This window comes from Erithacus rubecula, assembly GCF_903797595.1.
Source record: "Erithacus rubecula genome assembly, chromosome: 1".
Taxonomy (NCBI): Eukaryota; Metazoa; Chordata; class Aves; order Passeriformes; family Muscicapidae; genus Erithacus; species Erithacus rubecula.
The window spans coordinates 31,574,343-31,600,938 of NC_136658.1; the positions used below are offsets into that span (position 1 = coordinate 31,574,343).

Sequence of the window (26,596 nt, forward strand, 5' to 3'; positions counted from 1 at the left end):
ATTTTCCTGCGGCGCCCAGTGCGTGTCCCTGTCCCCGGCCGGGCGGGCGCGCAGGGGGAGGGGACGGCGGCCGGGGGAGGGGGGCGGGAGGAGGAGGAGGAGGAGGAGGGGTCCCTGCTCGGGTGACAGGTCCGTCCCTGAGGGCGGAGCGGGGGCCGCCTGCGGCACGGCGGGGTGAGGAGCCCGCGCAGCTCCATCCCCCCGGCGACTCCTCCCGTCCCGGCCCCTGAGGAGGGAGCGGAGCCGCGCTCGGTTCCAGCGCCGCCAGCGAACCCGCCATGTCCGGCCAAAGCCTCACCGACCGCATCACGGCGGCGCAGCACAGCGTGACCGGCTCGGCCGTCTCGAAAACCGTGTGCAAGGCCACGACCCACGAGGTCATGGGCCCCAAGAAGAAGCACCTGGACTGTGAGTACCGCGAGGGGACGGCGGCCCGAGGGATCTATCTCCCCGAGCGTCCCGCCGAGGAGCCGGATTGCCCGGCCTGTCCCGGGCTCCCGCTGCGGGGCTGCCGCCCGTCGCACCGGCCTCGTGGGGACGGGAGCCTCCTCAGGCGGAGGAGCTCGGGGTTTCAGCACAGGGCATACCCGGAGGGCGGGGGCGTAGGGTCGGGGACGTGGCGATGGAGAGCCTGGGAGAGGGTGTTCAGTGTATCTGCTCTCCAAAAGGGGCCTTGCCCGCTCTTCCTTATGCACAGGGCCCCGGACAATGTGAGCTTCTGAAGGACAGGACCTGCCCCATGCCCCTTTCTTCGGGAGAGAGAGAACCACGGAGACCAGGCAGAGGAATGGGCTGCAATTTCCTTACTAATTGATCTCATTTGCGTCGTGCTAGGGCAGCACTCCCCCATTCTCTAGAGGAGGTGCAGGAGTTTCAGGAAGGAATAGCTGATCAGTTATCTTAATTATTTTCCAGGTGATCTACTAGGAAAAAAAAAAAAAAATTCTTTAATCATGTAGATCTTCCGTGTAGGAAAATATGTGAAACGACTGTTTGAGGGGCAGGCAAATCTCTCTCAGAAAGGATGTTCTTAGTCTTCTTTCTAGTCTGTCCCATTCAGTTGGGAAGATGTATCTAAGAGGACTTTAGAACTTCAGTATCTGAAGTTAACATACCATACAGGGTCTGGCCATTTTTCAGCTTCTGTTAAGAACAGATCAAAGGTGGGAAGGCTTAAAAGGTTTTCTATCAACTGCAATCCGTCCAGGTGATTATGAAGAGAATGATGAACACCAAAGTTAACATTAGTGTGTCTCCCACAAAGCTGTAAAGTCACAGGGCTGAGGAAGTTCTTGATCTGAATACCTGGTTGTCTTGTATCTGTTTGTTCTAGGCCTTTTTAGGACAGCACCCCTCACTCCCTTTCACTTTCTCAAATATATAATGAAAGATACTGGAAAGATTTGTCTATGCCTTCTATATGTGTGCTTTCTCCCTCCCACCCACGTCTGCAGGAGAAGGTTGAGTCTTCATGATTCTTGAGTTTGTGCCTTTTGAATTGCTCTGTATCCAAATGAGCACACCAGATGATAATAGTAGGATTATTTGTACTGTAGTTCTTTCTTTTTTCTACAAAAATGTGTGCAAGGTAAAGTTTTAAGAAATTCTTGTTCAGCAAGTATCTGAGAGCAATTTAATTCTTTAGGGTAGCCCCAGAATACCTGCCTCTGTCTCTTTTTGGTATTCCCTCATTCATTTAATCTTTTGACTGAAGATGATAATAACTGAATGATCTTGTTATTTTTGGTTGGCTAAGGATGAGGAGCACTGAGGGAATCTTTGGGCTTTGAGCAACTTATTGGCAGGTAGAGAAAACCCCTTGTCATGTGGCATATGTATGAAATCATGATGTTACTGGATTTCACACAGCAGAAGTGAGGCTTCCTGCAAAACAAACCTTGTCAGGTTTAGCCTGTAATAGTGCTAAAAGCACAATTTCAGTTATAAGGCATTTAAGACCTGAATTATTTTGTGGCATGAACATTGTTGGAAAGAATATGAAGCTGGCCAGAAAACTGTTCTTCAGGTGGGGCTGTGTGTGTGTAAAAGGGTGGTGTTCTGAACAGGGCTGCTGGGAGAAAACCTAGTGGAGACCTCCAGTGTGCTGCTGCAGAAGGGTGCCAGGACTTCCTTAGAAAGCTGTCTGGTAGTTGCTGGTTCTGTTTCCTTTTTCTGCTCTGGACTGTCAGGAGTTTTAGTTTCTGCCTCTCTCTGAGAATTCTTTTATCAAAGCAAAGCAAACTTTAAAAAAAATTATTTTATTTTTATTAGTCTCTCTCCTCTTTTTAGTGATTAAAATAGATCGTGGCTAGATGTTTTGTATGCTACCCTAATATGTTTGTTAGAAGTCTCTGTTCTTGGCATCAGGAAATGACACATGGTCTTGTATTATGAACTTTTTCTTTGTTCATACCCTGTATGGTTGTATGCTTTAAAATAAATATTTTTTTACACAAGCTGTGACTCAAGCCTCGCTTTGAACTATTTGTGCATATCTTCCTTTGACTTGGTAAGTCCTGTTAGCTGACATCTCATTGTAAATGACAGTTAATAACAGCAGCCTTTATAGGCAGCATGCTGCCTTAATATTTTTCTGATTATTATTATTATGATAATACAGTTAAAACTTAACTTCACTATAGATTGTGTCCTGGGTAGGTGGATAAGCTGAGTTTTCCTATATTGTCCTGTAATGAAGACTTAGTTTTGTGGCCTGTTCTGTAACCACAACATACATTCATGTTACTGTATTTCTTGTACAGATCTCAAGATTTCTGACTGTCCTGTTGCTGAAATTCTTCATTAAACTCAAGCTGTCATGAACAGATTTAACGAGCTCATCCTCATGTTAACTCATAAAAATGGAGGGAAATCCAACATAGGTACTCATGAACATAGTTTTTCCTGTTCTTATTCATCTTGCTCCTGACAATGTATGGAGTTTGAAAATTGAAGTGCTCTCTGTGCTAGGTTACCTCTATTTCTTTCCTTAGCTCATGATGATTAAAATGTAATATACTTCAAAGAATGCTTTCTCTCCCATTATAAAGCTTAGTTGTTTGGTTTGAGAGAGAAAGACTTCTAATTTACAAATGGGCATGGCTTATGATAGGTAGTAACATCGTCTTGAGGATGTATACTTGAACCCATGATTTTCTCTTCTATTTTGCAGGTCAGCTTTAGAGCTGAGTTAAGGATTCTGTTTGGTAATCTAAATGCTGCTTTCATTATGACGGATTGCTTGTTTTACAGAAATCAGGTTTAATAGCCTTGGAACCCTCAAAGCATAGTTCATGAATTTCTTTTATGGAAAACCTAGTTTCACTAGGACTTTGTCCCAGTTTTTACACCTGTCTGATTAGTGGGAACTCTAAACTTGTTGGAGGTTTAACTTGCACACTGATATTGGTACAACCCTTTCTTTCTGGTTAGCTTTTTGTCTCCACATTGAGTGATGGATAGTGATGCTAAGAAAAAGTGCTTTAGGTTGTTGGAATATAGATGGTGCTGAAAAACTTGTTGCCAGATTTCACTCCTTCTTTACACGATTCTGAGTGGGAGGTGTGCTTGTGTACGGATATATGGTGGATAATTAATATTAGGAATACCTGAAGTTAATGCCATGTAGGTTTCACTGGGTTGGTTCAGTGAAACTGCTCTGGCAGTGATAGCTCAGTAGCATAAAAATGTTTCTGTACATGTGCATGTGTACTTAAAACAGCTTTGTTGTGATACGCATTTAGGGTTGGCCTTGAGTGTGGTGTAGTAACCCTATCTGCTTGTAGCTAATGGAGTAGCCCTCTTTAAAGGAGAATGTGGACAGATGACTTGGAAGGAAGTTGTGATGCTGTAATTACCCATTCTTAACAGGAAATATCTCTGTAATTAAGCCAGAGTGTAATTTCCTTGATTTCTTATTGTGAAAGAAAACATGTATTTTTAAGGAAGACAGTATACCAGAACCCTGCCCTGTGTTGGGTAGATGTCTATGAGAAGCTGTGTAAGTGAAAGTAAACTTGAAGGAGCTTTTTGGGAACTTAATTCCTAAGTCTGTAGTGTCAGCTGCTTTGTTTTTATCTAGAGGCTACTACTAGGACAGAGAAAAGCCCAGCTAAAGACTTGATTCATGTTTCAAGAAAGCTTCTGTTTCAACATGAGATGGTACAAAGAGGGTAACTTGTGAAACTGAGGGGCAAGGATTGTTGCTTTGCCCTGGATCACCCAGGATGTTTGAAAAGCTGGGAAAACCAGTGTTTTGACTGTTTCACTTGCCTTTACATGCTAAAGTAACTGGATGATGAAGTGTATTAGCTCCTAGTTCTGTGGATATTTCTGTGTTCTCCAGTAGAAACAGATTATCCATGTTCCTTTCATGGTATTATAGTGCTTCAACAAATTCGTATTTTGTCTCTGGTTTTGGCAGAATCACCTGAAGTTTCTTGCAGCTTTGCTTCCCATTCTGTCTGGAGGCAATCCATTGTTATTTTTGCTTAGAAATGTTCTTTGTAACTGTAATTATTTCAAATACAGATAATTGCATTGTTACAAATTTATTTTGAAGTATTCAGTTTTCTCTCTGAGTTTTTTCGCCGATTCCTTCATTTCTTTCTTTAGCCAACTTTCTTTTTACTGGAATTCCTTTGGAATATTTGTTCATGCCTTTTAGTAGAGTATGAGAGCTATCATACTTCTCCTGGCTGCCAGAGGGACAATTTTCTACTACAGCTGCTCATTTGCAGAAAGAATAGCCATGTAGCTGTGCAGCTGTTGTTTTATTTTACTTAGCCTGAAGCAGTATTCTGCTTCAGATGAAGTAAGAGGCAGGAGTTAAGGAGAAGCTGTAGGACACCTGCAATCAGCTTCCTGTGAATCTTCATACCACCATTGTTTCCCACTAGCTATGATTGTTCAGGTCTCATGTAACTTGGGGCTGTATCTCTAGCTGAGATTTTATTTTTTTAAATTATATTTTAGTTTTTTATTTTTAATGGTGCAGTCATTTCTTGCATTTTCTAAAAGGGACTCTCGGGAGAAGCATTCTTTTGTAGTTCAGCCTGTGACCTAATGATCTATTTAAGTCTTTATTCCTAATCCTAAAATCAGTTTTTGATTTGTAGATGTGAAAGTTTTAAGTTCTCCTTAATGACTTGTATTACAAAGTAATGATAGTTTGCATAATAATGCAAGAGATGACTTATCCAACATGGAATTTAAAGCTTCCCAACTTTGACTTTTACATTTGTTGTCTTATGTGAAGTACGTGGATTTGTTGATGATGATGATGGTAGAATTCTGGGAAAGTTCACTTACAAAATGTTACTGATGTCTTGCTCCCTCTGGAAAATCAATTAATGCTTTAAAAATAGCCTGGTAGGATATGTGCACTTTTCTGTAAGCTATGAAGTAGCAGTTTCTTAAGCATGATAGAAGAAATCAGGTGAGAATTGTAAATGACTTGTTTATGAAGTCTTGAAGCCCTCTACTGGGGCAGTTATTTAATATTTTCAAGTAGTTTGCAATACAAGTTTAAAGCAATAATCTCAAGTATGTGTCCTTTTGAGTAGTTTAGCAAACTCTTTTGCTGCAAACTGCTTTTTGCTCATGAGTATGTGAATTTGACCATTTAGATTTTCTGCTGGTCAAAGTCTTAACTCTGGGAGTAGTTGCAGTTTGGAGCTTAATGTTATCTTGCAAAGACTTGGGTATGAGAGAGATTTTATTACTGATTATACCTGCAGCAAATTAAAAGTAACCAGCAAGTAATTAACAAAAAAGAGTGCAATCAAGTGGAAAGAAGCTTGTGTTGCTATAAAATTGTTTGGTTTGGTGTTTTCCTTGTTTTTCTGGCTGTTTTCTCCATTGTGAAATATGATCATGAGTGGGCAGGTTATTCTTAGTAACTTCAAAGTAACTGTATCTTTCAAAACTTGAAGAATAAATATTGTTCTACTTTGTATTTCACCCCTAGTTTGTATCAGAGCTTTATCAACTGGATGGTAGTTTTTAAACCTAAAAATAATGTTAGTCAATTCAGTGCTAAGGTGTGGTAGGCCCTAATATTAGCAGTAAATCCAAGTTGTGAGTAGTATGTCTCAAATCGGGTATTGGGATTTTAGAAATTAAGGAACTAAGCTGTATTTAACTGTGTGGGAATAACTTAATGAAGTTAAGCGTTTCATACTGATTTAGCAAATACGCTGGATTTTCTGATTCTGACTAAAAATCTCCTGTGCTATTTTGCTAAAGGAGCTTTATTAAAGTAATGCTTGTCTGGATCATTTGCAATGTTATACAAGGGTAAATTAGGCTTTTATAAGTTTTACCTCAGAAGAGAGGGTGTAAATTAAGAAGATCTGCATTCAAATTTGACTTGGGCATGTTAATTCACAGAATTAAGCATAAGACAATTTGCTGGAGTTAACAGTGGTAGCATAAAGGGGAATCCTGAGACTTTACGCAGGTCATGACATAAGTAGTCTAAATTAAAATAAATGTAAAAACCTCATGAAGTGGGAATTAGACTCATTCAGAGCTCTCCTATATACTTTCATTCATACCTCTGTTAATTTACTGAGTTGTCCTCATCATCTCCTTTTTTCTCCTGAAAAGACACATTTGAAATCTTTACTTGCTGTCCTTTATTTCTTCCTCTCAAGAAGCAGTCCTTTAGTCACATTATTTGTGTGCTCCAGCAGTGGTGCCATTCTAGCAGGACTGATTATTTTTGCTGATGTGGGAAGTGAGAAGTTTGTATGGGTTGAAACTGCTCTGGTATCTCACATATTTACTCTAAATATGGTGCTTGCAGTAGCTCAGCTATTCCAGTTGCTGGCTCTGTGTTATGACATCAACAAAGCATCTGCATTGTTTGTAGTGTTTCTTGATTTTTTCAGTAGTTAATTTAATACAATTTAAAGCACAAATCGTCAATCCTTAACAACACTGTTTCCTAGTTAAATAATTAGTGTATAAACAAATTTTCCATATTAATAACTTGTAAAAAAGGATATTTTTATCCGTTTATAAAAAGGTGATAATGAGGTTCCTATCATTCCTTAATTACTTTAGTTCAAAAAAAAAAGAAAAATGAACCAAACAAAACCCAACCAATCCAATCTGTACAGCGTTTTAAGTTTCTAAAGTTACCATAGTAAACTAGATTTCAGACCCAAAGTGGGTAACATACAAAGTTTTAAATTAAACTCAGGCTACAAAGCTACAGTAACAGGTAAACATGATTTAAATACTTATTTTTAATTTATTTTTTTAAAAATCTGTGCCTTTAGTCTGGCAGTTAGTCTACTCGGAGCAGCTCTGGTTGTCTGTGATTTGTTACTCTCTCTGGTATAGGAGAAGGTTGAATGTCTTGGCTGTCAAAAGGTAGCAGTTGGTGTCTTCATGTTCCTTGGTGTTCTTAAGGGCTGGTCATAACTTGCTTCGCTGTTGGTAGTGTTTGGGTTTTTCTGGGGTGGATACTGACCTGTAAAGTGGTGTGAAGATTTTCTGTGTCTCTCTTTTGCTGTTCAAGTGTGTGCTTTTTGTCTTGGGTTTAGTTTTATTCTGTAGCATGTCCCTCTCTTTCCCATTTCTTCCCATGTTCTGAAGTTGCATCACAGTTTCACTTACATTTGCTTGCAGTTGCACTTGGTTTGTTTGTCCACTCTTGCTGACAAATGGGTCAATATTTAATTGGAAATGGGGGTCACACTTGAATTTGCTTTATCCCCTTTGCTCCTCTCTCTGCCCAGTATTATTACCATAGTAGTTTCAGCCATCATTGCAACCTATTTCAAACTATGAATTTTCCTGATCAGTGACACTGTATTCTGGATCTGACCTCATTTTTTATATGAATTGTGAAACCTTGTTTGAGCTGTTGTGGTGGTTAAGTCTCCATACAGAGAATAGTGGTGTTATTTGATCACGTTTAATTCTGTTTCCTTTTCTATTTGCCAGAAGCCATTGGTGTTCATAATTCAACATGGATACTGTTATGGAGATATTAAAAATAACTTTCATTTAAAAATCAATTTGTTAGGAATATTTGCTTGATTATGCATTGCAGCCTGATACAGTTGTGGTTGCTAAAGCAGTTCTTCATTTCTGGGCTGATGTAAAGCTAGCTTCATCAAGTCTTGCTTAATAATGAAATGCCTTCATTCTTGTGTCTCACAAGGGGCACTTGAGTTTAATATTTATGCAAGCAGTTATGTCAGTTTGTAAGTTTTAGGGCTGAAATTCAGGTGCTTTACTTGCAATTATCTTTTATTCATCATGAACCACAACTAGTTCAAATCCTAGTTGCAGATGAAAAATGTCTTTTTGAACAATATCCTTGTCTTCTTTCATTCTCCTGAGAAGTGAAGTTTCTTTACTGTTTAGAAATATACTGGAATCCTTTGGTAGACTTCAGTTTTTAATTAACTCTCTAGATGTCCATATCCCTGAGCTTTCATTGATATAGCCATGTTCTGATCAGCTGTTTTTTATTAATATGATTGAATTTGGATTTATTATCCTTTAAATCAGTTTTTTCTGTTATATATTAATAACCTGTCTTAAATTCATTAGAGATTGTTTCTCCCTAGGCTGTTTGTATTCCAGTCATGAGTGTTACAGTGCAGCACTGCAGAATAAGTTTTAGAGTGTCAAAAATACATGTGAAGTGGAGTTTAATCATAAGAATAAAAGAAGAAAAAGAGCCCAAATATGAACAGCTCTGCATTTGTGGACTGTAGTTTTTTCTGATAAGGATATGTTGTGTAGTAAGTTGTCACATTTGATTGGCAGTTGAATGGAAGAGCTCAGGATGTACAGCTCTTAGCTGTAAGCTGTTTAACACACAGGGACTAGTACACTGTTTGTTGGGCTTTGAGGAAAAATGATTGTCTGGATACAGACTTTTATTTTTAGGTTGATAGTTAATAAACTTTTGAAAGCCCAAGCTTTTTTCCTGATCAGTTCAGTTGAAATGTTTTGCCACTATGTAGCATCATTTAAGCCTATCAAACATAACATAAATTAAGTCAATTTCCAAGCACTTTACTTTGCTTTAGAAGTCTGGAGTATATATGAAGTTTGTTTGTTTGTTTGTGCTGAATTTGGTGTGGAAGTGGATGGAAATCAAAAGAAGTTTTTGTATTACTTCTCTAATACTAGGGAACAGCACAGTTAGTTTAAATTCTGAAATTTGGAATTTCATTGTTGTGAATTTGAATTAAATATGCTTGGAATTTCTTTGTTACGAATTTGAAGCTCATGCATTTCTAGGGGCTGATTTTCTCTTGTTTTGCTGGGGTATTTTGCTTTTTGTTTGCACATAGTTTATGAGGAGACTTTCTTCATATTTAATGATCTGTAAGATACAGTGAGTTGGAGGAGATGCTTTTGTCCTATTTTTTAAACTGTTAATGAGAAGTCTTTGTAGACAGGAATGTGGTCAGTCTCTTGGTGTATACTAGGGCTGACACAGGATGTTTTAACATATAGTTTTGCCAGAGTTCCATATTCATATAGCTCTCTGAGGTTTTAACCAATGAACAAACCTTACTTTGAAGTAAAAGGTTTAACTAATTTTTGTCTTTTTTGGGCTTTTGTATTGAAGCAGTTTAAGGATAGAATCTGGCTGAAGGTCTCTTTCCTTTTACTGCAAACCGAAAGGCAGATGTTATTTCCTACTTCTCTTGGCTTTAGTTTATCTTAGAGGCTGTTTGTGATAGGGACATGTCTTTGTTCGTGGTAAACAGAGAAATTCCCAGCTGAAAGCTGTGGACACTGAGGAGTTCTTTCTGTATACAATTCCCCTTACCCATCCAGTTTCAGACCTAAGAGTTTGAAACTGTGTTGGCTCTGACACATGGTCACTAATGAAGGGCTCAGGAACAGCCTCCAAAAGTGAGGCATGAGGGAAATAACTGATTTGTATTTATGAAAGTCAGACATAACCATGTTGCTGTAAAGAGGATGTGTTCCCCTTGATAAGGTTCTTTGCTTTATCTACTGAACATTGGTGAAGCTTAGTGTATGGAAAAATTCAGCTTCCTTTTACTCTGCATGTTAAATGAAGGTTATTGCTGCACCATCCTAACCTCTTATTACAGTATATTTTAAAATTTTTACTCTGAGCAGCTTACATGGTCTGTAAGGGATGGTTTTATTGTGCCCATGTGAAAGAGTGTTATTTAAATGTGCATTGGAGGTGTGCTTGGGATGTGCCAGGGTGAGTCTTGTTTGGTCAGAGAGCTCCAAATATCTCATGGGAGATGTTAGTCTAAATTGAAAAAGGAAGTAAAAGCTAAATTAGGCAGGCATTTCCAACATTTCTATTAATAGAATGGAAGAATTTAGCTGTACTTTTGCTTGACTGCCTCCCTTCATGGAAGAGCTGCACGCTGTACATGAGAGTCAGTTGAAACAATTTTGTGGTGATATCTCTGTTTTTATGGATAGAGAGGGGTTTGCCTGGTTTTTTTTTAGCTCTTTGGTCACTTTATCCAGTTTTCTAACAGTTCATGTTCAAATCTGATCCTGTTTTGTTCAAAAGAAAAGATACAAAAGTTGCTGTCACTAACAGATTTCCTTTAATGAGTTCACCTAGTTAAAAGTGTGAAAAGTGAAATAGATTGTATGGAATTGATGGAGCTTGCATTAAAGTGGCTGCAGAAGTGCTCTAAATCCATGTATCATGAACTTTTCTTGTTGCTTAAAAAATGATAGTTTATAAAGTAGTGACACTTTTTTAGCCAAAATTACTAGAATTGTGCATGTCACCAAATGCTTGACATGGAAGGAGCAGTTTCTTGGTTGCACTTCTTTCTCCTATTCCTGATAGGAAAAAGGAAGATTAGTTTCACTTAGGAGTAGACAGCATTCATATAAAAGTCTGGTGTGCAAAGTAATTTTTTTTTTCAGTATAGTGAAAGATAACTCTCAGCCACATTGTGCAAATCTGTGTGTTCAGACTGTTTCATCTAACACCAGGGAGTACAAAATTTAGCCTATTTGATCTCTGAGATACCAGCTCAAGTACCCAACTGTGTAAACCTGCACTGGCCTGTGTGATTTTCTGCCAGTGGTTTTGTAGGAGAAGGATGGTGTTTGATTTTCACTGAATGATAAATATTTGAAGTTTGAGAATTTGTTGCTTTGATCAGTCAAATAATTCAGTTGTTTTTTGTTTATAATCTTAAGGGTTACTATTTTGAGATTGACCAGCTTCCTCTATAGAAACTTTGAGAGAAAAAAGTATTCCTCAGCAAACCTCCTTCATTAAATCTGTGTTTTGTTTGTCACTTATTAGCCCCATGGTTCAACTGTCTTTGCCTTATTTTCTCCTCTTTTCAGTTTCTTCCACTTTTGTTGGGCTGCTTAGGTCATTGTTTATAAGCCTTTAAATCAGAGCTACACTGAGACCTGTTAAGCTCTGTTTAGTCAGCTATAAGTGATTATCTGACAGAATGCTGCTGTTGTTATTTCCTGAGAGACCCACAGAAAAGTACGATACATAGATTATCCATACAAAATAGGAAATACAGCTTAGCTGGATTGTAGTATGATGTATGTAAAGTTTATTCATAGTAAAAATATGTGTTAAAGCTATCATCTGAGGAGGTTTTTTTAATAGCTGAACATTGTGCTATTTATAAGGAAAAATATTTGCACTGTTTTATAATAAACAGTACTAATTTTAAAAATGTAAATCATTTGGACTTCTATTTATTTTATGCCAGAAAAGCACCATTTGCAGTAATTTTATATATTGGACCTTTGATACTATATTAAAATGAACCCAAATGAGTAATTTTTTGCATCTCTATGATGTTGAAAGAACATGATGTAATAGTCAAACCATTTTTGAATATGGCTTAAACCTTTTTGGTCTTAGGTGCAAAAATTTCCCTTTTGATTTTTTTTTTTTCCCCCTTTATCAGGTTAATTTTGAAAATCAGTGTAAATAGACAGCAATAGAATATGGAGTGTTGTTTTTTAACCAGTATACTACAGGGGCAAAAGGACCTGTAGTAGATGCTGACACAACTTTAGACTCTCTTGAGAGTACAGCTGTTTTGTACAACATACTAGCATGGACTCTTGATAAAAGGAAACCTGCTTCCACGCAATTAAAAGATTGGAGTTTGGTTGGATGTTTTCCAGTAGTTAACCAGACAGCCCATGTGTTTTCCAGTAATTAACCAGAAGCTGTAGAGGGTGGTATCTACCAAGAAATGTGTCCTGCCGTGCATATACACATCTTCATTGGCAGTTTCTGCACTGATGGAGGAAGGCAAATACAGACATAACTCTTTAACTTAAATACATGCTTCCTGACAGCTCCTAAAGGCATTCAGGAAAAATCTGCTATTTGTGCTTAGAGTTAGATTTTGTTCAGAAGGAAATCTAATTTCCGAAATCTTGTTTTAAGATGGGAAAGAATAACACATATTCTGAACAACTTTGCTGGACTAAGACCTTTGAGCTACTGAAGTGAGTCAAGTATTGAAGTAGGAAAATCTCAGGTCAGATGGCTTTGGTTTTCTCCTATCTTTGCTTTTGTCTTTAAAACTGTCTAATTAAAGATGCTGTACTGCTGTTCAAAGAGGAAATGTGAATTAAGTGTGTGTGGTAAATTCCAAAGTAGCAAAGGTCTTTGGAATTTTTTGGCTCAAAGATCTGTTCAGTGAGATGTGGTGGCAGGAAGTCAGGTTGGTGTTAACACTCACTGGTTTCAGTTTCACTGTGCTCTAGTGTGATGGTACATCACTAATACCAAATTGCTTTCTGGTGCCCCTTAGAATAAAGGGATGTGGAAGGTAAACATGTAAGAAACACCAAAATTACACGTGTGAATACTCTGTATATTTAGAAGATACATATCTTCAGATTCAGAAAGTGTGCTAGAAGTGTTTATTGCCAAAACATGTTGTGCATGAAGTCTGGTTTTTTTTCTCTGTTTGCTCCTCTGTAATGTGAGATTAAGGAAGTCACAGGTGTTGGAAGTTGGCAAGAGTTGAGAGAGCTGGAGTTGTTCAGTATGGATACAAGAAAGCTTTGGGGAGACCTCACTTCAGCCTTCCAGTACCTGGAGGGGGCTTGTAAAAAGGAGGGAGAGGAACTTTTTACACAGGTAAATAATGACAGTACAAGGGGAAATGGCTTTAACCTGACAAAGGGTGGGTTTAAATTGCATACTACAAAGAAATTCTTAACTCAGAGTGTGGTGAAGCACTGGAACACATTGAGAGATTGTAGTTGCTCCATCCCTTGAAGTGTTCAAGGCCTGATTTGGTGGAGCTTTCAGCAGCCTGATCATGAGTGGCATCCCTGCTGTGTTAGGGGTGTTGGAACTAGATGATCTTTAAGGTCCTTTTCAACATTCTATGGTTCTGTGATAGGTACTTTGACAGTCTTTGGGTGTAATTTTTAACAGATACCACCTGAATGCCATATGACCAGGTGAGCTAAAATTGAGATCAGGAGTTCCTTGCAGGCTTATCTTCTCAAAAAGTTGTATTGCTGCAGAACTATTGTAAAGTTGTGCTTATTGAGAATTTTTTGTTTGGTGGTGTCCTCTGTTAACAAAATGGTTTTCCTGTTCCAGTGGGCTGGGCAACAGTAACAGTAGCCTTGCTACCACTGCTTTCAAGATGGCAGGTAAAGCATTTGTTGATACTCTGCCTGCATCCAGGAGGCATCCAGAGCAGTCTGCAAGGATTGGGTATGTGCTATTGGCAGTACAACAGCAGCTTGTACACGTGTTTTACAAGCCTTGTTTTAAAAACATGTCTGTTAGCACAAGTTGTCTTTTACTGTATGGAGGTGTAATAGCTATAGAACATTTACAGGTTCTTTGGAGCAGAAAGAGAGGGCTTTAAGTGCATACTGTATCCAAAAAATTACAGTATGCAAATGGCTTGGGCACTGTTCCTCTCAGGGACAGAGAACCATGTGATAACATCCAATGTGTACATGGTGATGAAGTTAATATCTCTGGCATCACATACTGATCTCTCAACTATCTATAAACCATGTTGTGTGCCTTCTCTGTGCATCTTAAGGTGAAATCATAGGATAACTCATGTATGCAGGCTGCTTGAAATACCTTCATGTTTTCAGTAGGATATAAAAGCAGTGTTTATGCAATTTACAAAGTGATTAGTCTTCATCAGAGTTAAAATGTTCCACCTAATGTAGTTCATCATGCTTCCATCCATCTACTATGTGTGACTATTCACACTATAAATATGATAGTGGATGCTTACATATTATAAATCATATTAAATATATTAATTTAATATGATACCCTAATACATTAAAGATTTATTTCAATATCAAACCAATGGCTGGCGGTCATTCAAAATCAAAGCCTGCCCAGCCACCTTTACTAATGTATTCTTAAACAGCTGTGCTAGAACCCTTAGGGTACATACCTACTTTCTTGCTTGTCAGAACCTGAAATGGGGTGCATCCTCAAGTGTTTGCAGCTATGCACTCTGGAAATACTGACAATCTTGAACAAAGAACTATTCATAATTTTATTCATTAATGCATTGAAATTAGCATATGATCAGTGAAAAGAAATATTGGTTTCTCTCTTGTTTAATTAGGCCAGTGGGTTAAATATTCAGATTGAATGTACAGCTTATGCAAGAATTGTCATGTTACTTGGCTGATAGATGCAGACATTTTTCATCTTTTAATCAAGAGCCATCTTCAGAATATGATTCTCAGGCTTGTTATTAAGCATGTTTGTAAAGATAGGATCAAGCCTCTAAGTTTACAGATACTTTTCAGTGAGAATAATGTGCTAGTGTATGTGTGGGAGCTAATAATTATTTTGGACTGGATTTCATGATAAAATGCTTTTAAAGGATAGTGTAGGAACTGAATGTAGAGTCAGAGTATTCATCAGTTTTGGTATGTCTTGCATATTTCTTAGTATTAGGGAGCTGAAGCAATTGTTGATTTGTTCTCTTTTGAGAAAGAATTTACTCTTATGCATGAGTGGCATCTGGAAAACTGACCTTTAGAAAGGTAACTAATATACTTTAGATACTTTTGTATTGATTAGTGGCTTTAGATTTTAATTAAGATAGTTATCTCCTGTTATAAAAACTGGTAGGTGCAGGTAATGGCCATGGGTTTTACTGTGTTTTTTCTTTACCTCTCAAACTTAGTGGAGCAAAAGAGTGCTGCTTTAATACAGATTGCTTAAATCACTTTGCCTATGTTTGGAGGGTGCTTAAAGTGGAGGCTATGTCCATATGTGGTTCTAATTATGCTTTTTATTAGTAACTGTTGTGTTGGTACACACTGTGTCAAGAGAGAATTGCATTGTTTTGGGGGTATTTTCAGCTTCAGACCAAGATTAGAAGATGATGTTACACTGATAAATTGGGAGTAGTGCCCTACAAATGCTTGCAGAGGTCTAAATGTGTATGGAGGGTGTAAAACTTAAGTTTTATTAATGATTATCTGAATGAGCAGGAGCACTGCAAATGGGTTTGGCTCCCTTACTTAATTTTCATTATAAACCACCAACGTGAGAATGTAGGAAAGATGGGCATCCCTCCATATGTCTGTAGAAGGAAGTAATTTCCATTAACCAGCTGGGACACTATATTTTACTATATAAATAAATAAATTTATATGTGTATGTGTTATATATATATACATCAGTGAAACTATGGAGAATCCAGAGGAGGTCAGATGAATTAAGAAGACTGAAAAGCTAGGAAATGTTGAAAGAAAATTATTAACTTTATTAGGAAAGAAAATAGTAGTTTTTCCATTGTGAGTTTTTTATAGAGAGTATGGACATTCAGTCTCCAGTGAGAAGCACAAGGGAAATTTCTTTTGTAATCTGCACCAGAAAATCAGACTTTTGGTATTTTTAAGAAAATATGGAACTGTAGATATGTGCAGTAACCACTGAAGGCCAAGGCAGACATCTTGGAAGAATAGAGGATGGCTGTAGTGGGATGGTTGAGTAACAGTACTCACTGGTGCCAAAAGTGGGAGGACTTGTCTGCATTCCTTTTTCCTCTCGTTTTTCTTACCTTTGCAAGTCATCATTTCCTTTTCTTGTTGAGGCTTTTGCCAATTTTGGTCTTCTGTGAGCCATTTTTTGTCTTGTAGGATAATGAAAAAACTGTGCTGTGTTGTGTCACCTCATGTGTCATGCCCATTATCCCACCCACTACCACTGAGGTCAGGGGTTTTTGTGTGGGTTTTTTTCCATTATGAGAAGTTAGTATGGTTCAGAGGAGTACACTAGGGCTGATGTAACATAAGCAGTGGAAGTGTGTGAATGTTTGCAGGTAGAGACAGCAATGTCTCTGTTTTGCCATAAGTAGTCATGAAAACATCCTGTAGGTTTTATATCTTATGAATATGTGTTGGTGTAAAATAATTAACTTCTGCAATGTATTAAACTTGGATGAAGATCTAGGTGAGTGAGGCTATGGTTTGTATTCATCTTGAGTGGTAGAAATATTGGGGTCATGCAGTAATGAGATAACTTGTAGCAGTAGCTATAGATGCCAATTTCATTAGCTCCAAGTCTGGTCAGCTGTGAGCTTAATAGCCTTTCCTTATATACAGAGGGAAAGGAATTGGCATAAAACTGAACAAAACTAATTGTCACTGATAATGGTTCCACAACTGGATGTCTTTAGAAGATAATTCCTCAGAGAAATCCAGGCTCCAACAACCTGTATATTTAGTCAAGAGTCTGCAGAAGCTGACTGGAACTTATATGCTGTTCAGAGGTTCTGGCCAACATGAATTATTTTATAGGTCAGTGATCCTAAATGTGTGTATAAGTAATTTATTCTATGATGATCTGGCAATTGAGCTTTAGAGAATCAGCTTCTCTTGTCTGAAAGTGTAACATGATTCTTTGCAGGATGAACTGAACAGTCTAAAATTGCTGGGTTTTTTCCAAGGAGAAATGTATCTGATAGATAAGCAGATAAGAGCAAGAATTATGGTGATGGTATGTTCATTTTCTAAACTGCTCAAGCTTGTTTATGTGTTGTCAAGGTACACTTGAAAGCTTGTGTAAATCTGGTTGTAACTGTTTCTGGATTAATGATACAAATGTATTTGAAAAGAGAATGTTATATTTGCCATCTGTGGCGGGAGCTGTTGAGGCAATATTTACCAGTATTTTAATGTTAGTCTTTAAAATGTGATGGGGGTACTTGGCAAGTTTAGAAAAAAGTGATGTTCAAGTCTGTCTTGAGAAATCAAATCTCAAAAGGTTACATAGCTGCACTTGTCATTATTTGTAGCTAGAGGAGTTTGAATAACCATTATGAATATTAAATCAAGGGGTAATGTGGCTGCTTCCAGTATGTAGGAATTAACATAAAGTAAAAAAGAAAAAGGAAAATTGTGTGACCTACATAATGGTTTGAGTTGTGCTTCTCTTATTTTTAACTTCTTTTGCTGTTTCATTTAGCACTGCTTTGTTTGTTGACAAGTTTTGGTAGGCACTACTAGTGTTTTTCAGAGAATTCTTCATTGAAAGCAGTTGTTCAACTGAACTAATTTTTACTGTATTTTTTGCAGAAAGTATCTTAATTAGTTTCTACAGTTCTCAAACAGAAGAAGTAAGTTACTCAAAGAGTTGTCATATGAGAAAAATGTAGAGTTAAAAGATACCTGAGGCAGTAATGTTGAGTTCACAGGGCTACTTATAAAGATTTAAAGTAATTTTTAAGAATTCCAATAAGAAGCAGAGGTTTTAAGTAGGAGAGAGAATATGATAGTCTCGTTTGAATTGGAAGAAACAGGCAAGATGTGGCTTGATGAAATGAAAATATAAACCTTTGGCTATAAAACAAGTTATTCATCATTATAATAAATCGTCTTTCTGCATTTTTTTTTATCCTGCTTATCTAATATAAATTAGATTAAATCATAATTCTTTTTAAACATGGAAGACTCAGAATAGAATGAGTCTTCTCAGATTTCTTTGACTCTTCCATAAATTGCTTCCTGAATCAGTGCATGTAGCTGTTAAGATGCTGTTTGTATGCAGAGAAGGAATTTTCAGTAGTAATTTTCATTGTTAATTTTAAAATGTGTGGTCCAGATTTCCTTGTCCACTTTCTTGAGGGGACTTGGCTGAAGCCATGAGGCAACCTGATATTAAACCTCTTCTAGTAAAGTGGTGTGTTACAAAAAGGTTTATTCAGAAGAGAAACAAACCTAAATTTAGAACAAAGAGTGTTTATGACATATTTTGTTTTAAACTGCAAACGTAGATGTTTTCTGTTAATTAGGGAAATACTGAAGTATTCACTCAGTTTTCAAATACATGCTTGTTATATAAAATTATTCAGATTAAATTCAGCAGATTAAATGTCATTTAGTGAGTGGCTCAGAATGAAATTTAACATCAGTGTGTCTGATCACTCTAGTATGTCATTTGGGGTATCCTTTTTTTGCACAAGCTTAATTTTTGGTTAGCAAATGATTGTTTTGAGGAAGAAACCACTTTTATAAAAATTAAAATGTCACCCATTTGAATTAATGTTAAGAATTATTCTGAGTATTATTTTTAGATGAAAATGCTTAGTTTTATAATGAAAAGTACTTATTTACATCGAGGAACTTTCTAATCCAATTTCCCATATTTCATAAGGACATCACCTGTGAAAGTAGGAAATTATTTTGAAAGTTACTGTATGCCTGCATTATGTTATCTACTTTTAAAATGTCCATTGGAATGTGTAGAATCAGATCTGAATGTGTTAGGGTTTGCAGTTATCAGAGCTGTTAATCTGTATAAGTAGATTTTAATTATAGATTTTACAGAAAACCTTTTTCTTTTGTTCTTATTTTGGTATTTCTGATTTCTTGAAGTTTTTATCAGTGTCCTATCATGGCACAGTTAAGTAAATTATCCATATATTTAAATATTAGAGAACATTGTTTATAAATGTTCTAGAAATGTTTTCAAAGAGCTTTGCTAGAATAAAACTGGTATGTATTTATGAAGTAATTTCAATTTTGTTAATTTTGTAACTGGATAAAATTAGAGCACACTCTTCACAATCATTGTGTTAAGGTGAATAGAAAAAATAGCTTCCATAATCTGAAATGTCAATTGTCATCTGCAGCCAGTTGAAAAACTCTACTTGATACTTTTTATTGAACTTTTGGAAATAAAGGACTACTCTGACTTACCAATTAATCAAGGAAGGAAGATGATCTGTTATAGAAGTTTGAAGAAAATAAGTACAATTGGGAAGAATATCTGCTATGCAAAGGTTAATATTTCTAGTATTTTGTGTTATATTTCATGCAACCCACTCTGGTTAAAAAGACACTTCTAGTTCAGTAAATAACAAAATAAAAATGGACCGTGAAAAACTTTGTTGATGCTAAATTTCAGTTTCTCCTTCCTTGCAGATCTGCTGACAATTGTTACATTACTGTAACTGGAACATGTTTATTTCTTTAATTTCCTGCCCCCCCTCCCTTTCTCAATAACCCATATTTTCCCCCTCTTGTGAAACTTTCTCAATGTCCTTCTGGGAAGGAAAGATGTGGCAGGCATGTGTGCTTTCCCAGAATCTGTAACAGAACTATTTAAAATCTACATGGGCATATAGATCATGAGCTCTAGGGGTAAGCAGAGGAATGTTCATCTTAAACCTGTAAAATGTGTTTACAAATAGTAAAAGCTTGCTGTAGCTATATTCCTAACAAAAAGTCAAAGGAAGAAATTTTTTAGTAGTGGCTGACTTCTCAATGTCATAAAACCAATCATTTTTCATCTCATTAACCAATTCTATGTGAACTTACTGACTTCTGATCTCTGAAATTTTTCACCCAGTTCCTAAAGTTGTCAGTGTTAACTGCTGCTACATGGTGCATTGCTGGATGGGAAATGGTCACATTACTTTCTCACCTATTCTTTGGAAATGTTTTAGCTGTTTAATAGATTTTTATATTCAGCCATTTTGCATTTTGATTAAGGTTGCAGACCAAATGAAGGAGCAGGTCTGTTCCGATGATCAAATATTTGTGTAGAACAGGAAGAAAATGAGACCCTACCAGAGAGGAAGCTGGTACTATTTGAAAATCATAGGCAGCTGGAGAAAATAATTTAACTTGAGTATTGGCAGTGTAGATAACTGTGTCTTTTCCATTAGTATTTTATTTTTGTTTCAGCTTTTGGGTTGAGACACCAACATTTTTCCCATTCATTTCCAAAAGTATGATAAAATGAAAGTGTGTCAGCTTTGAATGTTTTGTCTTGTTGAGAAACTGGTCCCTTGGAGGAGAGCAAAATAGCCTTATATCAATAATAATTAAATCTTTTGCTCAAATCTAAAAATTATTTTGTATGGCCTTAGGTAAAAGGGGAATTGATCATGAGGAAATGCATGCTTTTAACTAAAATTATCTTAAGGATAGATGCTGTCCTGTATTCCACCATTGTGATTAGCTACAAGTGTTCCCTTGTGAGTGTCAGTCCACTGGCATGGCATTTTATCTCTTCAGTTTGAAAGGTTCTAAATTGTGTCCTGTTGAACTCCTCTAGTGGACATAAGTTGCATCAATATTAATTCGTGCAAGAAATGTTTTATATTTCCTTTTGTATTTTAAATGCTGTGTTGACTTCAATTTTAAATTTACCAGTAAACTTAATCTTATGCGTATTGGCGCTTTGGTTCCTCCAATATGTATTTAAATATTCTTTTGTTATTCTTGTATTTTTTTTTTTAACTTAAGGATGTAATGTGTATAAATCTTGGCACTATCTGCCTACTGATGTTGGATGATCACTAGTTCAATTGCTTACTGAAAGGATACTGTCTCTCCCATTATATGTGTTTATTTTAATGGCACAACTATCAGTAACTTGCAAGATATAACCAATTACTTGCTTTTTCTAGGTAGTATCTGTGGTATAAAAGATGAAAAAGCAGTAGCTAACAAGACAGATAGCTGTCACAGTTGCTTGACCTATTTTGGAGTAACTGGGGTGTGGGGTACACTTTCTGGCCTGGAAGATCTTATTCCTGTAAATATTTTCAGATTGATACTTATTAATTGAAATATTGTTCAAAATGAAAAATGAGAGATACAGGTAAACCACTGGAAATAATCAGATACTGTGTGTACATGAAGTATGTCAATCTGTCTTATGTTCAGTCTCCTTGTCAAGGTAGCACAAATGACACAGTCTGAAACTGTATCTGAAATTCAGCTGTTAACAAAAGCTATTCTCAGGTTGGTTCTTACTGTGAATTGAGCAAGATTCTGGGAAAACAAATCAAAGACTCATTCAGGATACCTTGTGGGTTTTTTTTGTGGGGAAGGAAACTAGTTTTTCCTAACTTTGTCTTAGCAGGCTGCCTGGTGCAGAATGAGGTGCTGCACGATGAGTTAGGTCACAGGCACATGCTGCAAGCACACGCATTCTCTGGGGTACTTTGGAACAGATGCCTTTGATGCTTCATTATCCAGCCTGACTGCCTCATGTTTGCCATGGGTCAAGACTCATGATCTCTTACCATGGAGTGGCTACTCCACATCTACATGCCAAATGTGAAGTAGACAGCATACTTTCTCATAGCCTTCTAGCAACTGCTTTGTGTACGTGATTGTTGGTTCTTTCTTGCATATAAATCTTCAGTGCTGCTCTAGCTTTACTCTACTTTGCACCATTTTTACTTCTTTCACCTAGTAACTGAATTGCATCATGCAGTGGATCACTTGGTTCTTTCCTGTGAGAAAGGCTGAATGGTTGAAAGGCTGTAAAACTCTTGGTTGGGAGTTACAAGTATATTTTTTTTCTAAGCCTGAGTATTGTACAGTATTGTCCTGTATGTTTTGCAGTAGTTAACTTGAACAGGCAATATGCTTGCTTTGGTACAGGTGCAGTTGCAAATCTTCAAGTGTAGCTGAAATGTCTGTTGGCCAGACCTTTGCTATGATTCCTTACAAAACCCTTGCTTTGATGGAAAAAGACCCAAACAGAACTGAATTATATAAAAGTCCCTTGGTGGTGAAAGCTTTAACTGTTATAACAAAAATAAAATCTACACGCTATTTAAAAACAACCTGCAAGTGTTTTCTTGGAAAGTTTAGTTTTGACTCTGAAACCTCTGCTGAAATTTGATACATGATTTAGTGTGTATGTAAACGGTGTTCTCAAAAAAATGTTTTGTCAATCACTTAAATAAGTCTAAGGTTTTTTGATCTTTAGGAATACCTGTTGTACTACTCTTTCCAACTTGAATTTACTTTGTAACTCACTTCTGGTTTTGCCTGCTTCTATTCTCTCTTTTCACAGATGTTGCAAAGATTTGTAAATTTTTTTAGATAGGAAGCAAGCTCAGGTTTTGTGATGAACTATACATTTTAAACCATGCTGAACATTAACAGATCTGGCTGTTTGCAGGCTATGGTGCCTGACCATCTTCCTTTTGCTTCTCATCTTTCTTCTGTGAATCTGCAAGAAATACCTGATGGAAGGTATTTCTATTTCCTCTTTCTGCCTCCAGCCTTCTGTTTTGCTCCTTCAACCACTTCTTGTGCATCATGTGCATTACACCCTGGGCAACCTGGTAGCCTTTCCCTTGGCTATGCCCAGCCACATCTGTGGATGTGACTGTGCATTCATTGCTGTCTAAGCTTTCACTGTACAAGTCTCCCAGCCAACTGCAAACTTAATATTGTTGTTGCTAATTGCTGCCTTCTTTGAAACAAGAAATGGCATTTATTATCTAACACCTGTATGCTCTATGTCTCATGCTGTGAAAGTTTAAACATATTTTAGAATCACAGAATTCTATGATTTTAGGTGGTTTATATTTCCCAGGAGAGTTTCTTTTTCTGCTGTGAGGTATGCTGGGCCTTAATGCAGAAGGTCAATATGTAAAATTACTTTCCTTTCTGTAGTATTGATGGGGGTAACTATTCAGTCTTCTTCCTTGACTCCCATGCTAGCATGATCAATGAAACAGACATCACTCTTTCACCAAGGGTTATCCTTTGTTTTCTTGATTATTTTGTTTTTCTATTTTTGCTCTAAGATGAAAGCTGTTCCCCTTAGTGCTTTACCTTTTGGTTATACACCTGCCTGTGGTATTGCTCATAGCATTTCCAGTAAGTAGCAGACTAGAGATATGTTGCTTTGGGGCCCTTAGGTTTCCAAACACATAGCTAGTATTTTCATAGGTGGGTGTGAGACGAGTTGTGTTAAGTGTAGGATGTGAAAATAGCTATATATTTGTTCCTCTCTTTTAATGAAGGGTGTTTGTGGGAATAGGATAAACAAGTAAGAACATTGTCTATGCAGTGTGGGATGTAGTGCAGCAGTGTGGGATGAAGAATACTGTCTTCTGCTGTCTGTACTATGCTGCTTATAGTATAGTTAACACAAAAATTGCTGTTCTAATTTGGGTGTAGCTGTGCAAGTATTTCTTTGCCTATTTAGCATTGCTCATGGAAATATTTTCAAAAGAAATTTCAGAGAGATCTAACTTTTCTGAGATGTGTGTGTGTGTAGGTACTTTGAGGTATTAAGACACACCAGATTGTTGTGCATCTGTTCAATCAGCATTTTGGAGAGAGAGAAATTTCATGTTTTACTAAATTTAGTTTGTAGTAGCTGCAGTTTTGTAGTGGTTCCTTTGTTTGTGTTTGCAAATTTACTTCCACTCTAGGCTGGGGTTGTCTCTGTACTTCTCTTCTTGCCTATGCCCTCTCCCAGCTAGTCACCGGTTCCTCGTAATGTGCTCGCACTGTCTCCCTCTGTGCCCCCCTCAGGGTTCATTCGTATGCTTTTCACAGAAACACTCATCAGTCCTGTGAGGGATCATTTTCTGAGGGTTACAGAGTAAGCCTGTTTTCTTTTATATGCTGCAACAGATAATGATTTCAAAGTTCATTGGCATTTCAGACAACTTTTCTCCCAGCACAAAGTATCATCTACACTGGATACTTATTTGGGGGGGGGGGTGTTTTTTAATATTTTTAAGTAGTAGGTTTTCAAGTGCCACCTCTTCTTTTGTGTTAGTTTTTGTTACTGCTGGTCTGTTGACAAATGTTGCATGTAGGAATAGAAGTTCTCACTTTCTGATATGCACTGGCACCTCTTAGGCCAAAATGTATGACTTGGCATCCAGTGATGTGTATACCTCTGTATTTAATATATGTTCCTGCCAGATAGCCTTGCACAAATCTGCTTGTGTTATTATTTGGGATAGAAGACCTGAAGGTGAAGAAGCTGTAGGGCTTGGTTTTAATGATCCAGTTCAGAGCATGTCTCTTGCTGAGTAATATCCTGGTATTGTCTTAACAGCCCCAAATCATCATCCAATAATAGATAACCATGACTTAAAAATGAGGTCATGAATGCCTGTAGTCATCACAATTTTACTTGTAGATAAAAGAATGTTTATCTCTCCATCGCATTGCATTTATGAATGTGGAAATAATTTCCTGCTTGCTTCCTTTAATACTTAAACATGCTTTTTCAGTTCTGACCATACTCGTTCTGAGTATGCGGTAGCTGTGCTTATCTGCTGCTCTGGCTGAAGGAAGGTCCTGTCTTTGAGGAGACCTTCAAGGTGAATGATTGCTCATAGCAAGATATAAAACTGTCTTCAAAAGGGAAATGTTTGCCTTCAGATTAAATGGGTGTTTCCAGTATGTCTTGGTAGTCCTTAGACAGGCAGGCATAGGACATTCTGAAGTCTTGATTGTTATTGAACTACGACCTTTGGCACAGCTGTCAGTTTAGTGAAAATTACTGGATTGTTTTTGGAGTGATAATAGTAGGAAAACTTCATCACGACTATGTTGCATTAAGTTAACCTTCATATTAAATAATAGGAAGCTGTATTATCATATAGTTGTTTCTGTTGTATTTGTCAACATAGTGTCATCATCTTAAATCATCCCTTCTTCAGCCTTTGGAAATAAGTTACTGGATGATGATACATTGTTCTGTTGGTTGTACTGAAGTGGGTGCATAAGTGACACAGTAGTCCAGGCTAAACAGAAATTGAAAAGCTTTGTTTTAGCTAGCCAACCTCGGGTCTTGTGCTCCTAACCATCTCTCTGGTTAACAATCCAACTTTGCTTGAAGTAAATTAATCTGTCAGTTTCTGGCATTGTTGCTAGAAGACTCCTTTTTCCACTCAACATTTCCTCTGCCCTTTTGAAGGTGTTGAAGGTGTATTGTATCAAGATTCAAATATTGCTTAATCTTTTATTACTCACTTTGAACTGGTGTCTGAAAGGGTATACTGATTCATTAAGAGCCCAGAAATCTGAGATTACAGTTAATTCTAGTCATAATCTTCCAGTAAAACTTAATTAAATGGTACCATGTAATAATTATTTTGCTATTTGATGCTTTAGGTGTTTGAAATCTGAGAGTTGTTATTCAGAGGCAGTGTAAATCATTATGATACTTGTGTTCCAGGGCCTTCTAAGGCAGCTGCAAAAGCAGTTGAATCTTGGCACTGAGCAGCGTGAACTTTATAATACAAAGTTCTGATAGACCAAAACCATGGTGCTTTTCAATATTTATTTTACTGGAAGACCCCTTAGTTTTCATTAGAAATATTACTACATAAAAAGAATGTACTGACTCTTTGGGGGAACATTATTGATCTTCCTTCACAGAACTGATAATAACAGAAATTTCTGTATTGCAGATTTAATCCAGTGCACGAATGAGATGAATGTGAACATCCCACAACTGGCAGACAGTTTATTTGAAAGAACTACCAACAGTAGCTGGGTAGTGGTCTTCAAATCTCTTATCACAACCCATCATCTAATGGTGTATGGAAATGAGGTAATATAAAAATAATGTGTCTGAGAATGAGTTGCATCTCCTTATTCCTGTAAATGTCAGCTAAATGCTTCCACTAACTTGTTTTGTAAGACAGTCTTTGAGTTTGACTTTTTGAGTCCAACTCTGCATGAACACAGGTCTCATTTTCTGTTTGTCTCCATTGTTTCCACTTCAAAGTGTGCAGTTCTAGAGTAAAAAGTGTCCCAAATGCTGTGGGTACTTTTTTACTATGTTTATGTTCTAATCATGAAAGAAAAAACTCAAGAAAAAGTAACTCACATGGAGTTCTAAAAGCTGAAAATGGAAACATTTTTACCCTCATGTTGTAACTAACCCTCTAGTCTTTTCTCCTAGGTAACTTGATTATAGATTAATTTCTACCATCACCCGCTAATCTTTTGCAATGAAAACAAATGTGTGCCTATGAGTTGGCTTTGAGGGTCACCCTAGGACAGGGTGAAATAACCACACACTGTTAACAATTGAACAATTTCACAAACATAACCCCAAGTTACACAAAAAGGAATAAACTTGTTTTGCTTCACAATTTGAATTCCTCTGGAACCTTATTGCTTGACATACCCAGCCAAGCATATCAGCAGCTTGAATGTTTTGGCTTAAAAAAAAAAAAAGAAAAAATATATTTCTAAGGCTTTCTTAGAAAATGTTTGTAAACATTCATTTTTACTGCAGACAGTCAGAATAAGGGAAGCTATATAAACTTTGGAATAGAGATAGCTTTAGCAAATTACCAAAATTTTT

At 37.1% G+C, this 26,596-nt stretch overlaps 1 protein-coding gene across 6 annotated transcripts in view; it reads left to right on the forward strand.

Moving 5' to 3' along the window:
* The first annotated feature begins 81 nt into the window (after nt 1-81).
* The window catches only part of PICALM (phosphatidylinositol binding clathrin assembly protein), a 64,449-nt gene continuing 37,934 nt past the window's right edge, over nt 82-26,596 (forward strand). For all 6 annotated transcript variants that reach the window (XM_079303746.1, XM_079303747.1, XM_079303742.1 and 3 more), the window contains exons 1-2: nt 82-408; nt 25,692-25,834. In XM_079303746.1, the coding sequence (XP_079159872.1) occupies nt 279-408; nt 25,692-25,834 (273 nt within the window). In that variant the 5' untranslated portion in view covers nt 82-278. The remainder of the gene's footprint in view (nt 409-25,691; nt 25,835-26,596) is intronic.